Source organism: Quercus lobata, chromosome 9, assembly GCF_001633185.2.
Source record: "Quercus lobata isolate SW786 chromosome 9, ValleyOak3.0 Primary Assembly, whole genome shotgun sequence".
In the NCBI taxonomy this organism is placed as follows: domain Eukaryota; kingdom Viridiplantae; phylum Streptophyta; class Magnoliopsida; order Fagales; family Fagaceae; genus Quercus; species Quercus lobata.
In genome coordinates, this window is record NC_044912.1 from 28,818,743 (window position 1) to 28,832,736 (window position 13,994).

The 13,994-nt window shown below is 32.8% G+C and overlaps 1 protein-coding gene across 1 annotated transcript; it reads left to right on the forward strand.

Annotated features, from left to right (window-relative positions):
* The first annotated feature begins 3,083 nt into the window (after window positions 1-3,083).
* Window positions 3,084-8,169, forward strand: LOC115962119 (bidirectional sugar transporter SWEET1-like). The gene is made up of 6 exons (XM_031081003.1): window positions 3,084-3,254; window positions 3,353-3,389; window positions 3,639-3,734; window positions 4,410-4,689; window positions 6,869-6,988; window positions 7,718-8,169. The coding sequence occupies exons 1-6, from the start codon at window positions 3,218-3,220 to the stop codon at window positions 7,922-7,924; spliced, it is 777 nt and encodes a 258-aa protein (XP_030936863.1). The 5' UTR covers window positions 3,084-3,217; the 3' UTR covers window positions 7,925-8,169.
* Window positions 8,170-13,994: the final 5,825 nt, after the last annotated feature.

Here is a 13,994-nt window from a genome sequence, read left to right on the forward strand (position 1 = left end):
AAGAAGAAAAAACTGGACATGGCACCAACGTGCGAGCAACGGTGTCCCTCGTGCGTTGCCACGTCAGGCCGCATTGAATGCAGGTGTGACACGGGTTTTGCCACGTCCGTGTATCCCAGGTTACTCCAAGTAGATAGACAACGTCATTAGAAGAAGTTTGAAACACTGTTCTGATTTTTTTTTTGGGTTCAATTAATAAATTATTGTTTTAATAATATTTTAATTCTTAAATTCTTAATATACACCTATAGAACACCATTTTGACTAACTTAAGAGAGCACTCTTAACGGCAATGAAGGAAAGGACTTATTGGCAGAGTTAGCAAACTTACTAAAATAAAATGACCAACTCCAAACTTTAAGAAATAAAATGATTTTTAAGTAAAGTAATAGGATCAAAATGACTAATTTTAAAGTTAAATGACAAAAATTATTTTTGGGCAAAGTTACCAATCTAAAAGGACCAATTTCATATTTAAAAGACTAAAATAAATATATCAATCAATGAAATAGTGGGGGGAGACATTTACATGTTAGGTAACCTAAGAATAAGACAAATATCGTTTAATTCTTTATTCACTTTTAAGGGAGAAAAAAAGTAAGCTAGAGAGAGAGTTTCTTTTAATGCTTGAGATTTTGTGATTACCATTGCCTTACTACTGAAAAGGACAAGAGAGAGATAGAGCGTGTGTATAGATCGTACATGTGGTAGGATTTTATTTTTATATTTAAATATAATTAAATAATATTTATTTAATTAAGACTATTTTCATTATTATCTTCTAAATTTTTTTAATATATTTCTTATTCATTTGTTATATTTTCACTCAAATTTTTATTGTGTCTTATTTAATATTAATACCAATTTTATCTATAGATGCCCTTTTAGATTCAATTTGTTTTTCTAGTTTTCTCTTCTTTTTTTATTTTTTATTTTTTATTTTTTTCATATCTAGATAGATATTTTCTAATAGCCATTTATAATTAACAAAATATTTATAAATAAATGAAACGTGATTTATAATAGAAAATTATAATTGAACTAAAATAAAATTTAAAGTGTAAAACAATAGATCTAATTTATCAAAAGCTTTACTAAATAATATGATCACTTTATACTCTAAATTTGTACAAATAAAAATTTATTTCATTTACCTACAACAAATTTTAGGTAGCAAGTTGTTACTTGCTGTAGCTAGTAAGTAAAAAAGTAATTTTAGTGGTAATGACCTATGTTAGGAAAAAGTATTTTGTATCAAATGATACCATGTCACCCATATCCAAACCCAAAAAGATGAGAGATATATGTATAAAAATAACTACCCACTAACACATTTTTTCATTTATTAATGAGGTAGTTATTTTTCACTGATATATTTCACATTTATTGAATTTTGATACCGCTGACATGGTATCATTTAATACTAAATATCTCCTCCTAGGTTAGAACTAGTAACAACTTGATATCCAAAATTTGTTGTGAGGTCTAAAAAAAAAAAATGCTACATCTACAACATTTTCACAATAAATTCTAAGTAGTAAGTTGTTACTTGTTGTCATTGGTAGGCAAGAAAAGTAATTTTAATGGTAACATCCTAAGTTAGAACTAGTAATAGCTTGTCATCTAAAATTTGTTGTGAAAATATTGTGAACTAGCATTACTCTAATAAAATAAAATAAAAACATTTTACACCCGTGACATAATGATAATAGTTTAAAGTTTTATACATGTGATAGTACCATAGTAGTACCAATAGATCTCAGGTTTCTGATTTATTTCCTCCGACCATAAAAGGCAATCACCCTCAAATTGTTTGGTACATACGGAATCTACAGATACTTTCACTTTCACCTCCAACTTTATAATTGTTCCTCATTAAAAAAAAAAAAAAAAAAAAAAAAAAAAACCTCCAACTTTATAACCCAATTTTTCTTCTTTTTTAATGGCAACACAACCAAATATCCAGTGGTAAGAATCTTTTAATTGTTGGATCATATTACCAATTTACCACAAAGAGGGCGTTTGGATTCCAAGGAATCATGCGTCCACGTTTTAGTGTTGTGTTTTCCTTTGGTTTTTTTTTTTTTTTTTTTTTTGCCCGCATTTGTTGACTTTGGGAGACAAAATATACTGTTATGAACAGTATATGTACTGTTCATGCACTGTATGAACAGTACATATACTGTTCACATATTAAAAAATATTAAAAATAAGTCCCACGGTATTATTTACACATTTAAAAATTATTTTGTTACAGTGTTTTTAGTTTTCAATTTTCAGTTTCAGCAACAATAAGTTTAACCCAAACGGAAGAGTAATTCGAATAGTGGAAAGTAAAGGCCAAACTCTCTCTCTCTCTCTCTCTCTCTCTCTCTCTCCATACATGTTTTCTCCCAAGAAAAATCCTCAACTCAACCATAGACCACTTTAAAACCTGATTTTTTTTATCATGGTAATCCGGTAATTCTCTGCTTCTACTGCAGTATTTGTGCAAATATATGTAAGCACTATTGTTGTGTATTTCAACTTTTTTATTTTTTCTTAGCATTTTTGGATAATGAAGAATGAAATTAGATGGTGGCTGTGATGGGTGAAGAGAAACAAATTATTTAAATAAAGTAAAATTTTTTTATTAAAATATAATTTAGAATAAATAATATAAGGTGAGTGTTTTTGAGAAATAATTCAGTAAAATTATATATAAAAAAATAATAATAAGTTGTTATGTAAGTAAATAGTAATTTACGCATGAGCCGACGTGAATAACGTGTTTTTTAGGATAACTCATGCCTCAAATCAACTGTGTGATATTTTGCATATTTTTCCCCCTAACTCACACTTTTTATATAATAAAAAAATTATTTGGTGAGAACACTATTTGTTGGGATAAACCTATGACGCCCACGTTTTTGACCAGTTTTAACTTTTAACCCTTCGCGCTTTACACAGTTTCACCAAACACTTAACGTACGATCAGCTGTGTTTTAAGACCAACTTCAAAAAATCTACAAAAAAAAAAAAAATATACAAAAACTTCAAAAATCTACTGTGTTAATTTTTTGTTTTCCTCTATATAAACACACGTGCTTCTGGTATTGTGCAAATCTCTATTCTCAGCTTCTGGTATTCTGATATCTGGTTTCTCTCAAGGCTTTTTTCATTCCTCATCTGGGTTCTCTTTCTTGTTTCTAGATTTTGTGTTGAAACAGTGAACAAAATGCAAAATACTGCGCATTTCGTGTTCGGAATCTTTGGTGGGTTGTATTCAATTTCTCTGCGTTTCTTTCTTTCTTTCTTTCTTTCTTGGCCTTTTGGACTTATGGTTCCTCTGTTTTGTTATCTTTCTCTGCAGGAAATATTAGTGCACTGTTCCTCTTCTTGGCTCCAATGTATGTATCATTTGAGAACTCCTTTTGGCTCTTATAAATCTGCCAACTTTTGGTCCTTTTTAACTCTTTTCTCCTAAAGGGTGTTGTTCTTTTTGATTCTTGGACATGTTTTTACAATCTTTTCTACTCTCTTTTAGCCTTTATATTATATATATCTGATTAATCTGACTGACATATTCTATTACTGAGAAGTTGTTAATCTGTGTTATTCATGTGAGGAATTGTGAATAATTTTGGTACGTATTGTAGGATAACATTCTGGAGGATTATAAAGAGCAAGTCCACAGAGCAGTTTTCGGGCATTCCATACGCGATGACCTTGCTCAACTGCCTTCTTTCTGCTTGGTATATAATATATGCTTCTTATTTCATCAACCGAGTTCTTTTTAATTTTTATTGTTTCTTTTCTTTATTTGTTACCTCTTTTTAACCCCTATACTTCTCTGTTTTTGTCATGGATTATGAGTGTCTTTAATTACTATTATTATGGTGATGATAATGATGGGGATTTTATAGTTAATTCATGTTAATTTCATGGCCACCCGGGAATTCAGGGGCCTCTGTGTTGGTTGGTTGGACTTGGGAGTCTAGGCTAGCAATTAAACAGGATGACAATTTGGTTTAGCATTTCTTGCTTTAGGAAAATTTAATGCTTGGTTGATTAATATTAATGTTAATTTATTCTGTACTGTGCATGGAACTGTTTAATAAAATTTCAATTGGTGTGTCATTCATAAGAAATTTTAGAACTTTCCCAAAATTATCACTATTTTTTTTTCAAAGAAACATTCTCTCGTTCTGCTAGTTCCTTCAATTTTAAATTGTAAAGAAATAAAATAATCAAAAATCAAAAATATGAACCACAAAATCTTTTGAAATTCTCCTTTTTTTTCCTTTTTTTTTTTCAATTAATTGTTCTGCCAATAGTCCAAAATGATTTCCTTGTTTCATATTTTCAGAGTTGTCTAGTTCAATTGTCTTATAATTACTGATTTTATACATGAAATAAATGTTGAACAGGTATGGCCTACCCTTTGTGTCAAAAAACAATCTTTTAGTTTCAACAATCAATGGCACTGGTGCAGGAATAGAGGTCATATATGTGTTGATCTTCATCGTCTATGCCCCAAAGAAAGAAAAAACCAAGATTTTGGGTCTCTTCGCGTTTGTGCTCACCTTTTTCGCAGCCGTGGCCTTGATCTCCCTCCTAGCCTTGCATGGCAATACCAGAAAGCTCTTCTGTGGCTTTGCTACTGCCGTTTTCTCCATAATCATGTATGGCTCACCTCTATCAATCATGGTGAGTTGTAACTTCTAAGCTATTTCTTGATTTTTTTTGTCTTGTTAAATATTTAATGAAGGAATTGACTGGACCCTGATTGATTTGGTTTCAAAGATTATGCCTCAGCTACTGGACCCAGGTTCAGTTATTTTCAATATGCAATTTGCACTTTTTTTGTGTATATTATGATAGCTTGGTTACGGGGGAGTGTGACAGCTTTGGTCCATTTCTTTATGTTAGGCCAATTTCTGAGCAAGTTAGCCAATCAAGAAATTGGTTATCCCACTCAGGAATCAGAATATAACACTATAAGACAAAATTTTGGTATAGTATCCTAATTTCTAAGAGGATTATATAAAAGAATTTTAAAAATTTTAGCATTTAACACTTCAAAATTTTACTTTATTTATTATATCACTCTAAAGATACATCAAAAATTTTATATTTTTTATCATTTTATTTAAATAATATAAACTACTCATTAAAATAATAATAAAACAACCACACAAAAAATTATAACAATCACCTCCTACACCACCCCTACCACCGCTCCACTTGCCATAACCTCCATTGTAGCAACCACAACCCACCACAGCCACCACTACCACAAGTCACAGCACCATCGTGGCAACCACAGCCCCTGCAGGAAGAAAAGAACCAGCCACCGCAAAAACACCCAACCACCACAAAAACAAAATCTCAGCCAAGCACTCACCGATGATTGATCTAACCCACTGCAGGAAAAAAAAAAAAAAAAATTGTAGCCCAAAGATCCAACTCACGCACTCACCGATCTCACCACCGTGCCTCCAAATCAAACCCACAAATCACCGCCACTGTGAGTTACCATCAAAACCAACTGAAAAAAATTGGAAGCTACAGGGGGATCGATTTCAGAGAGTGAGAAAAAAAAGAAAAAAGGAAAAAAGAGTAATAGCAGGTCTGAACAGAGAAGGAGGAAAGAATAAAAAAATAGAGAAATAAAATAAGTTTTTTAAAGAGAAGAAGAGAGAGAAAGCTTTAAAATAATTTTTTTTGTTAAGATATAGTTACAATAAGCTGTCAAAGATTAGCTAAGGTGTTATTTCATTTACCTATAACACTTTTGATGTAGGCTCCGTTTGGATACAGTTGAAAATTGAAAAATATTGTAGCAAATAATTTTTAAATGTGTGAATAGTATCGTGGAACTCATTTTTAATGAAAAAGTTATTGAAAAGTGAAATTTGTGGGTCCGTGAATAGTGCATAGTGTGCACTGATTTGCTGAAAAAGAGTGAGAAAAGTCAAAATTTGTGGGTCCGTAAACAGTGCATGAATAGTAGCTGTAAGTCTCACAAACACATGCAAAAAAAAAAAAAAAAAAGGGAAAGAAAAACGCCAAACGCAGACACTGGGTTTTTCAGCCCAATCCAAACGTAACTGTAACCCACTTTTTAGAGTTTTAGCATTTAAATTATAGCATTTTAGCATTTGACATCTTAGCTAAGAATGCTCTAAGTACTGTATCCTAGCAGCTTAGGTTGTCAAATTGATTTCAACAAAAGGATTATGTTGACCAGTTCAACAAAAATAGTTTTACATTTTTTAATATTGATTAAATTCAATAATATACAATTCTTAAATACAGTACCTAAAAAATTGCATGTAAAATTTTACCAGTATATCAAAGCATTAGCATTCGAGGATGTGAAAAAAAAAAAAAAAAAAAACCTATTTTCCATCCTCAAACACTACTTTATCTATTTATCAACCATTTTACAACCCACCTTACATCTCAGTTTTTATCTTTACATACAACCCAATAAAATAATATAAACTACTTAATAAAATAATAAAAGTATTATTCTCTCCTTTTCCCACTCACTTTTTCTCTTCACACACAATCACATATTATAATAATATTTTTTTTAAGGTCCGGTTAATGTGTGCCCTTAGGGCATATATTAGTAAAATCCTTTTTTTTTTTATGCAACCTTACTATTCATAGGTGGCAAAATTTTTTAAGTATACAAATCCGGATGGATGAGTTTTAGATGACTTAGGTTGAAAAATAACAACTGAGGGTGTTTACCCCCCAATGCTAGTGCTCTTATTATTTGTTTTAAAGTTAAACATACAATTATGCTTCCTAAGAAAGTTTGGTTAAAACATACTTTTGGTGCATGAACTTATATGGGTTTTATATGTATATGCAGAGGACTGTGATTAGAACAAAGAGTGTTGAATTCATGCCATTTTTCCTGTCACTGTTTTGTTTCTTGTGCGGCACTTCCTTTTTTCTCTTTGGTCTGCTCGGCAATGACCCTTTTGTATATGTAAGCATCTTCTCTCAATTCCTTAACTATTACGTTATAAATGCTTCGTTGTATGGCTGAGAAGTCTTGGGAAAAGGAAATATTGGAATGTTGTGGATATATTATCATACTCCCCAAAAGTTTAAGATCAGTTATAAATTTTTTCAACAAACTAATCGAGGTTGGTCACATGTATTCTTTTCAATTATTCTATTTTACTTAAAGTTGCTCTCTTTTTTCCTCAAAAAGTCATAGTTTTATTTTTATTTCCTTAATGAATATGTTAGTATCTTTTACAAATTTTAATGTTATTTTAGATCCTCTCACTGCCCATATATAAAATTCCTTAACATTATCTGTTTGCATATCCATAGTAAGAAAATTTGTGTTCCACAAAGAGCTTAGGCATGGCCCATTTACAGCCTGGGTTCCCAAATTTTGAAGCTGCTATCTCAAAAATAAATAAAAATGAAATTGCATTGCTAAAGTTCCCTCAGTTTCAAAACAAGTAACAATATGGTGTCTTATAAAAAAAAAATACCAATATTGTGTATTAAATTTTATAAAAAGGGAAAAAGCTATTACACACAAGCGAAATAAAAAGGACTTAAAAGTCGTGTTTTTTAGTTTGGAAATTATGACCTCAGATTATGATTTCAGCTGATTTTCTCACGGGTGTGAATGTATGTATAATTAAGTGTGTATAATAAACACTGCTCGCTCTTATGGAAATGTGTAATGTTGTTGCAGGTGAACAATGGGTTCGGTTCTTTTCTTGGGGCCCTGCAGCTGATTCTGTACTTTATCTACCGTAAAAACAAAGGCAAGGACAAGGACAAAAACGAGAACAAAAACAAAAACACCGCTATAGTATCCATGGAGCTGGGACTTCCTGATGAACCCAACAAAGATAAGGAGCTATCCAACACAAACGGTGCTCAGGATGGCCACGTATAAACTCGTAGCTTCTGCCCTTTTGGGGGCTTGGGACTGTACCCCCAATCATTTTCTTCAATCGTGCTCTGCCTCTAGTATCAAAAATTTAGTTCTATTATGTGCTGAATATTTACTCTGTTCCTAATAATCTTCTAATGAAACAATGCTATTTTGGAAGGCACAGATCATGGTACAAACAAAATGTAAAATGTTGACTGAATCTGGGGATATGTCTTTTGAAATGGTTTCGATTTCCATTTTTTTTTTTTTTTTTCTCTCTTACTATAGTGGATTAAGATTTTACATATGATAAAATGTTCTGTAAGAGGGTACTATCTTATCATGTTCATCACATGATCGATGAGATGAAGTACTGTTTTAATTTCATGAAGCTACCCAATGTGCTAATGCCATGACTAGTTCATTGTGTACATTTGTATTTTGCTTTATTATAATAAAATGGATCTGTATTATCATAGGCTCTGTCCTCCTAATTATGTTGCTTTCGCTTAAGTTTATAAATATTTTGGTTTATATATATTTATATATCTTGTGGCGGTGGATGATTGCCGCTTCACCATGGAATTGTCAGGTTTCAATTAAAGGCGCCTGAAAGAGACAATTAAATTAATATGCAGCATTGTACGTGGGATATTATCTGCTAGCATATGTAACCTTCGAAGGGTTTGGTTGGGGGTTGGCTCAACATAAACACGACGACAATGCCATTAGTATTTTCTGGAATTGTTGATTTTTAGTGATGAGAAATCGTTTACAAATCTTTAAGGAGATTGTCACATAGAGTGAGTATTAAGATAATATGTTGGAAGACCACTTTAAAGTTTATGTTTGTGGGTTTATCAACCAGTCATTCATAACTATCGTCCAATGTGAGGGACTTCATCGTTCACACTAACGCATCTAGATTTCCAAAATAATAATAATAATAATCTTGATAATATCATTGAAAATGTAATTTATAGAGGCCGAAAACTCTAAATTATTTGTAAAAATGTTTTGATTTTGATTTTGATTTTTTCTTTTTCTTTTTAGTGTAATCACCTTTTATATATTATGATAATTCCCAATTTTTTTTAATTGAAGAGCACAAGCAAAGACAGGAATTTTTTATTAGACGTTTCGATTATCATATTAAAAAATAATTGAACTATAGGCTCACACACACACACACATATATATGCATCTATATAAAGACATGTTTTGGACTAAATTGTGATAAGGCCAAATAATAGGGGATAAATTGTAATTTACCACATTTAGGACATCTAATTTTTTTTTTTTTTAGGATAACTCATAACTTTGATATTAAAATTATTTTAAATCAACATAAGTGTTTTTGTTGAAGCAAAACCCTCAAACTCAAATCTATCATATATCTTATTTTAACTTTTGTTTGATCTCATTATATGATGATGCACAAAAATTATCAGTGAGTTGATCGTCCACATACATGCCAATGGGTGTACCTGAAGAACAAAAGCGAAGAACCAAACAGAGAGCACCAGTGGGGTGCCGGCCAAAAACCCTCCGAAGGTTAAGTCAATGGTGGAAGAATCTCCAAGAACTCAAGAGTGCAAGAGCTAGGGAGAATTCACGTACCTAAACAAGGTTAGGGTTTGTTGTTTATATAGTAGCAAATAGTTGACCTAAATCCCTTGATACGGGGAGAATTTCCTTATAGAGAGAGGGATCTCAAGATCTTGGGGATCACCTTCCCATATAGGGGAGATTTGGTTGTGCAGTAGGATCTTTGGTCATGGTGTACAAGTTATTTCCATGTAGGGACATATGAGTGGGCCCCACGCAAGTCCCATAAGAAACCGTAGGGTGATGGATTGTCGGGATGGGGGTTGGATCGTCATCCAACCTGACTTAACGACCCATGGGATTGGCCATTCCCATAGGATTAGTTTAGGCAAAAGGTCGATGATCAGGTGAGGAAGGTTCAACACCCTGTGTCCATTGATAAAAAATTATCCTCATTAGCTACCCCCTAATCCGTGAGTCATCAGGGTAGGCAAAGGGTCACGGAGTATGTTGCCATAAATGCTTTGCTTAGTGTCATGTGTCATAAATAGGGGTAATTATGTCCTTTTGACAGGGCTAAGGACACGTGTTGCTTTCTGATTCGGGGTGCCAAGCGTAGCGACACTTTGTTTTTCGTGCCAGACCACCCTATAAATAGTCCAATGCTGTTATTGTCCTCATTATTTGAATATTTTCCATTTCTGATTCTAGAGCCCATTCGTCGACTTTTCTCCTTCGTTGCTTTTCTTTGCATTCGTCTATTTTCGGTATGCTCCGCCGATTTCATTTTGTATTTTCTTTTTTGCTCTTTCTCCATTATTAGTTACATACTTAGGAGGTAGAGTAGAATCTTAGTTTTCATTTGTCACTTGTAGGTAAGAGATGTTTGGAGATAGTGAAGTGACGAGTGAGCGTACATTGTCAGTCCGTATGGGTTCAGATGACGACCTGACCAATCAATCTAGGCTTAAGTATATGTTGGAGGGTTCGTCGGTTTTTGAGAGGGAGTTAGCGTCCGATCCTTCTTTTGAGGAAGCTAGTCCCTTTGGGCAATGTCCTAAGGAGATTGTTCTACTTGACAACTGGTCAGTTCATGACTTCCCAATTGATATGAGGGACAAAGTTTTTTGTAGGTTGAGGCTCACTTTCAAATTCCTGATGATGTGCCCATTAAGAAGGGCAACAGAGGGGAAAAGTGTTATATTGGGAGCTTGTCGAATGTGTGCTTTTATGAGATTGCCTTCATAGCAAGGCTTCGTCTTCCTTTGACCTCCTTGCATCGTTAGTTAGCAACTTACATAGGTGTATCTGTTTGTCAGATTGCCCCCAATGCTTAGAGGATACTCATCGAGGCCGAGGTGCTATGGGGTCAACTTAGTGGAGGACACCGATCTATAACTTTAGAGGAATTTTTTCATTGTTACAAACCCTAGGAGATCCCCTGTTCTAAGGGTTTTTACAACTCTGTACGTTGATGGGCTACCTTAAGATTGATATCTGACATGCTCGACTCTAATTGCCAATGGAAGGCTAGGTTTTTCTTTGTGTAGGGGGTCAATTGGGTATGTTGTCCTGACGAGTGGGATAGCATAGGGTCTTTTTTTGACTATTCTTGGGGGGTTTTGAATAAGTCAGGTGAGTTGTCGGTATAGTATTGGTTGTCGGTTTGTGTTTTCTACTTAACTGATGTAATTTTTTGTTTGTTTCAGCCATAGTATGTCCGAAGATCCTTCCTGTGAAAGAGGCGTTTCTGGTAAGGGTTTTTGAAATACCTTTTGAGGAGAGGTCTTGGAAGAGGCTTGTCATTTTGGACACTCTTCATGCATTTTGCGGTGGACTCGTCCTTTCCAAGGAAGCTCGACGACTTGATCAGTTTTGGCGAGGTTGTAAGTATATTACTTCATCACCTTCATTTTTTTTAGTATGAACTTCCCACTTTTTAACTTATTCGTCAATTTCAGAGATGGATTCTTTGAAGAACAAGCAAGCTACGAAGAGTAGGCAGGAGGAGATCAAAAAGGCTTACGCATTAAGGGCTTAAGGTGGGGGATTGTCAACATTGTCCCTTCATGCATCCAATAAGACGAAGTACTCTTTGGACCTTCAATCATCGGGAAAAAGTGCTAGTGGCCCCTCCATTCGTCCGGAAACATGCGAGGTTGTTGTTGACGCTCCTCACCATGGGATCGAGAAGGGTCTTATGACTTCCCAAGGCCTCGTTGCCCTCCTCTTCCTTTGCTGGTGAAGGATAAGAAGTATGCAGTGGACACTACCCATTCCATCATCTGTGATGCTGACTTGGACAAGTGCTCGGAGTATGAGACTGACCTTTTGGGTGACTTTGGTCTCTATGATATCGTAAGGGTATGTTGTATTTCTATCTCATTCGTCCATTTTTCAAGTACTTTTGTCCCTTTTTGACTCTTTATTTTACTTATCCCTTTTGACTTACGTTTGTCCCTTTTGATTAGGGCTTGGTGAGGATGCGGGCTCTGCAAATCCGCTGTGCTTCGTAGGAGGCGTCGGTTTTTTGTCTTACTTACACAAAAACCAATTGTTCATTGTCTTGATTATAATCGATAAAAAGTAAATTTTATGAAGTGGACACCATAACTTTAAGTCTATTGTTTCTAAAATAAATTTTTTTAATAAAAAGAAATCACTAAAAGCAATTTTCCCACCCTTCATCATTTTACTTTAGTAAAAGTATATGTTTTGTCCTTGAATTTAGGTCAAATTCTAAATTAAACTTGAAAGTTGAAAGGTTCTATTATAGTTCTAAAAATATATATAAACATATTAAGTTAATCTTTTTGTTTTATTATTGTTATAATTGTTGCTTATGTAAAATTTGACAAAATCACGTTGCACTCCATTGCAATAGAAGGTTAGAAAAGACATAACTTGGAATGTTCACAATCTTTTTTAGGACATATGTTTTATACAATACTAGTTTACAATCTGTGTACATGCATAGTACAATTAAAAAAACAATCATAATTATATATATAAACATATGAGTTTAAATTATACCTGATGTAAGAGTTATAGCTTTTTTTAAGCCATGGATGAGTTCTCTCTCTCTCTCTCTCTCTCATTGTTTTATTTTAGTTTTTTTTTTTATATATACACATGAGTTTATTCTTCTTCTTTTTTTTATTGAGTTTTTGATGATTTAATTATATTGGACTCTTCATTTTTTTGCATAGCATTAACTCACCTAGAACAAAAAATTTTTTTAAAAAAAAAACTTAAATAGGACATGTGACACAAAATTAGGCAACAATTGGAATACAATTTAGAATCTAATTGAATTTTTTTTCTCAACTTTGGCTTTAATTATGTTTATATATGTATGTATGTATGTATATATATATATATATATATATGAACTTCCTAGTTACTATTTTACTTCATACATGGCAATTTAATACAAGAAATACTAGCGACATAATAATTTCACAACAAAATTTATGTGACAAATTATTAGTGGTATGTAGATTAAAAAAAAAAAAAAAAGGTGATGTCTGTGGTGACCCAAATAAAAACTAATAATAGATTGACACCTAATATTTATTATGAAAATGTTAGGGATGTAAGACTCATCATTTAATATTTAATATCACACGATCTAAAAAAAAAAAAAAAAAATACTACATCCACAATATTTTTACAACAAATCTTAGGTAGCAAGTTGTTACTTGTTGTAGCTAGTAAGCAAAAAAGCAATTTTAGTGGTAATGACCTATGTTAGGAAAAAGTAATTCGAATAGTGGAAAGTAAAGGACAAACTCTCTCTCTCTCTCTCTCTCTCTCTCTCTCTCTCTCTCTCTCTCTCTCTCTCTCTCTCTCCATACATGTTTTCCTCCAAGAAAAATCCTTAACTCAACCATAGACCACTTTAAAACCTGATTTTTTTATCATGGTAATCCGGTAATTCTTTGCTTCTACTGCAGTATTTGTGCAAATATATGTAAGCACTATTGTTGTGTATTTCAACTTTTTTATTTTTTCTTAGCATTTTTGGATAATGAGAAACCAAAAACATAAAATCCAGCAACCTATCATGCTTGAAAACAGAAAGAAAACCTAAAACTAACCTAAACAAACAAATAAAAACATAAACTCAGCAAAAGAAACAGGTTAAAACAAAGATTAAGGCAGAAAAGAAAAAGAAAAGTTTTTAAAACATACCTTAAAATAAAAGCTCCTAGGCTTGATTTTTGACCATTTCCCTTAGTCAAATTTATTACAATTCAATGAAATAATGATTAGTAATCTTAAACTCAAAGGATTGGGACTAGAAAATGTCCCAATCAAATAAAAAGAGATCTTGAGGGTATTTTGTGAAAAACTCCCTTATGATTCACTATTTTCTAGTGAATCTTAGGTTTTTCCTGTGGGATATCTGTGTGTTTTAAAAATTTACCATGTAAGGCTTTTTATAGTTGAAAAAATGAGGTTTGGAATGGCTCCCAGACAATATGAGATTCATTTCAAATCTCAGCCATTATTACAGAAAACTTATCTTTCATATGCTTCT

Excerpts from the sequence above, each read along its gene's own strand:
- LOC115962119 (XM_031081003.1), top strand. The coding sequence starts at position 3,218 with ATGCAAAATACTGCGCATTTCGTGTTCGGAATCTTTG. Across the intron at positions 3,735-4,409 it reads AACTGCCTTCTTTCTGCTTG|GTATGGCCTACCCTTTGTGT; the intron begins GTATATAATATA and ends AATGTTGAACAG. Across the intron at positions 6,989-7,717 it reads GCAATGACCCTTTTGTATAT|GTGAACAATGGGTTCGGTTC; the intron begins GTAAGCATCTTC and ends ATGTTGTTGCAG.